Below are 3927 nucleotides of genomic sequence, written 5' to 3'. Positions count from 1 at the left end.
ATTTGCTTGAATAAAAAATAGCTGTATCATCTGCATACATAATTACTTGAGCCTTTATAACTGTTTCCGACAAGTCGTTGATATAAAGGGTGCAAAATAAAGGTGCCAGGATTGAACATTGGGGTACCCCACAAGAAATGCCTAATGCTTTCTGATAATGTGGAATTTAACTCTATAACTTGTGTACGGCCTGTTAGATAGGCACGGAATCATGCCAATGCACTGCCTTGTATACCAAATTGATGTAGTTTCTGAAGCAGCAGTCCATGACCAACTGTATCGAATGCTTTCTTCAGATCTGGAAATAATTTACAATGCCATTCTCATCTAGATAGCTGTACAGCTGATCATGGACAGCTCTTTCCAATATCTTAGAAACTACAGGGAGGATAGATATTGTTCGGTAATTACCAACGTCAGTTTACCCCTTCTTTAAATAATGGCACAACCCTAGCTCGTTTCCACTCTGCAGGAACCTGTCCTGTCTTTAGAGACAGATTAAAGATATGTCATTGAAGATGATATATACGGAGCCGCATATTTAAGTAACCGTGCACTGACATTGTCAATACCAATGGCTTTGGCAATACAGAGTTTCGACAATTGTCTACAAACGTACTCAGTGGTTATGGGCTTAAAATAGAAGTTACTGTCACCAAATATGAGAGTAACTACAACTGTTGCTGTCATACAAACGTATCACATTTAACCGCAAACATTCTCAAGGCGGGGAGCAGCTATGTATGTTCACAACTCTTTGTCCTTTTCACATATCATGTCGCTGTTAATCATTTTTTGTTGAAACATACCTTGAAAACAAAACGTTAGTTGTCGGTGTAATTTACCGAAAACCCTATACTCGAGTTCCTCGATAGTCTTGAAGCCTGTCTCAATTACATGTCCACTGGGGACAAGAGATGCATTATGTTATGTGACCTTAACATTGATGTAAGTGGGAACACTCAAGCCAGCTCTAACTGCATTACTCTTTTGAATAGTTACACCTTTGTGCAAACTATTGACACCCCAACTAGAATCACATCCAACACACACACACACACACACACACACACACACACACACACACACACACACACACACACACACACACACTCACACACACACACACACACACACACACACACACGACAATTGACCTCATGATCACAAACATTACAATTTAGACTATTTCATTTTCTGTAGAAGTATACATAGTGACATTAGTGACCATTATTATGTTTTTGCAATTATCAATAACTTTGACTACTTCTTCAAACGTAATAATACATTTCACAAGCAAGCCTGGTTTTTCACTTTATAATTGTGAAGACTTTCTGATGTGAGCAATGTTTTTTGGCAGCCTGTTTATGATTGTATCGAGTCAAAGTTTTTACGATCTGTTTTATGAAGTTACTTTGAAATATGTTCCAATTAAACAGTTCAAGGCAAAGATGTCGCGATTAGCAAACCTTAATCTTGGTTATTTAAAGGTGTATTGAAGTCTACCAGAACAAAACACCGAGTATTCTCCAAACAAAGTCGACATAGGAACAAGTATAAACAATATCGTAATCTGCTAACAAATCTACTTAAGTTGGCAAAGAAAAGGTACATCATATGAAATTACAGTCTGCAAACGGAAACACTAATCACACTTGGAAAACTATTAACGAAATATTAAACAAGAATAGCAACAACAAAAAACGACACCAAGACAAATCTCTGACAGTACAGATAAGCTCTTAACAGACAGAAATGATATTGCCGAGATATTCAATGAATTCTTTACCAAAATAACGCCCCCTGTTAATTTCAAATATTACCTAAATGATCGCTATCCCTGCACCATGTTCTTCCACCCAGTATTTGAAAGTGACGTTTTTGTACAAATTTAACGTATGGATCCTCATAAAGCTGTGGGATATGATAATATTCATCCTAAACTTACCATTGGTGCCGTCCGTATTATTTCCTGTCCACTAAATTAAACATTGTTAACAATTCTCTTTTTTATCGTAAATTTCCTGACCCCCTTAGATTTCCCCAAATTACTCCAATTTAAAAAAAGGATCGGCCCTTGATGTTAGTATTTATAGACCAATTTCAATTTTACCTGCCTTCAGCAAAATATTTGTATCCGTAGTAAATGAATGATTTAATTTCATTTCTTGATCAGTACAACATTCTTCCGAGAACCCAATACGGTTTTAGGAAACATTTTAGTACAAAACGTGCCTTTGCTAACCTTATTTCCAATACTACAAATAAAATAGACGAAAGTTTCACCACCGTTGGTATTTTTATCGACTTGAAAAAGCATTTGATACAATCGACCACGATATTATCCTTCAAAAACGTTCTTACTATGACATTACAGGTGTTCCACTAATATGGTTCCATAGTTATCTTGACAATCGTCAGCAGGTCTTAAACGTAACACGATATTAATTCGAATCCGATACAAGCAAAGGAGCTATACTGGGACCAATTCTTTTCCTCATCTATATTAACAAGCCTACTGACGCCTTAAATTTCTGTTTGTCAACAATAAAATCTTAATGACGTGAATGAATAATAATAATAATAACTTATAATAATAATAATAATAACAACAACAACAACAACAACAACAAAAACAACAATAATAATAATAATAGTAATAATAATAATAATAATAATAATAATAATGATGATAATAATAATAATAGCACTTGTAAAATGCCATATATCCTAAAATTTCATAGGCGATGAAACACTACAAAAGCGATAAAAACTAGTAGTGAAAAACATGCTAAAAGAGTCTCAATGGTCACTGACAATTTAAAGAGTCCCATGTAATAAAAGTCACTAATGATACACAAGAATCACCGATAAAAAGTACTTGTGATAGCAAAAAGTCACTTCGGGAAGTCACTAATGATAAGTAAGAATCACTGGTAAAAAGTCACTAGAAAACGTCACTTATGTTAAAAATGCTTTTCTGAACAGGTGAGTCTTCACTTTAGTTTTAAAACACGATAGTTCATCACACTGTCTGATGTCAAGAGGTAGACTGTTCCATAAGACTGCTGCAGCATTGGAGAAAGCACTTTTCCCATACGATGATTTTACAGGTTTAATTTCGAGAAGTAGCTTGGACTTGGAACGTAGATTACGACTGGGTTCATTGAACTTCGGAAGCTGAAATATGTTTGGTGGAGCCGTGTCATGTAGTGCTTTACATGCGATCAAAAGTACTTTGAATTCAATCCGTTCAGATATTGGAAGCCAGTGGAGGTTTTGAAGAACTCCAGTGATATGGTCATACTTTCTGGTTTTGGTGATTAATCGAGCAGCTGTGTTCTGTACAAGCTGAAGTTTCCTTATACTGCTGAGAGGAATACCGTACAATAAGCTGTTGCAATAATCAATCCTGGATGTAACAAAGGCATGGACTAGTAGTTTGACTGCATCATCTGTGAGATATTTTCTGATTTTACCAATGTTCCTAATATGATAATGTGACGATTTGCAGACTTGTGTCACTTGCTTCTTCATGTCCATACGGGAATCAAACACAGTGCCAAGGTTTCTTGCTTCAGTTGTAGGTATGATTTCATTTTCATTGATCTTCATAGGTGGCAAGTTCAGTTTAGGTAGGTTTTGACGAGACCCAAAATACAGCACCTCTGTCTTGTCGGCGTTTAACTTCAGGCCAGAAGGCCAGTGCCAGAAGAATGTCATTTTGTACCTGTAGAAGAGCCGTCTCAGTACTGTGTGGTTTTTTGTAGGCTGATTGCATGATTTCATCCAGTTTGTTTGCTTGGAGATGATGTGTCAGTCTGGTGGCAACGACCTTCTCCACAACTTTTGATATAAATGATAAATTAGACACTGGTCGGTAGTTCTTCAGGGTTTCAGGACACAGTTGTGGTTTTTCAACAATGG

General features: G+C 36.3%; 1 protein-coding gene across 1 annotated transcript; it reads right to left on the bottom strand.

Moving 5' to 3' along the window:
* Positions 1–2961: 2961 nt before the first annotated feature.
* LOC144442071 (uncharacterized) lies at positions 2962–3723 on the bottom strand. The gene has a single exon (XM_078131342.1). It carries the CDS (start codon positions 3721–3723, stop codon positions 2962–2964), a length of 762 nt encoding a protein of 253 aa, XP_077987468.1.
* Positions 3724–3927: the final 204 nt, after the last annotated feature.

Source organism: Glandiceps talaboti, chromosome 11, assembly GCF_964340395.1.
Source record: "Glandiceps talaboti chromosome 11, keGlaTala1.1, whole genome shotgun sequence".
NCBI classification, from domain to species: domain Eukaryota; kingdom Metazoa; phylum Hemichordata; class Enteropneusta; family Spengelidae; genus Glandiceps; species Glandiceps talaboti.
The sequence above is the reverse complement of the archived record's forward strand: the minus strand, read 5'-3'. Positions and strand labels throughout refer to the sequence as shown.

Coding starts and splice junctions, on each gene's coding strand:
- LOC144442071 (XM_078131342.1), bottom strand. CDS start 3,723: ATGACATTCTTCTGGCACTGGCCTTCTGGCCTGAAGTTAAACGCCGAC.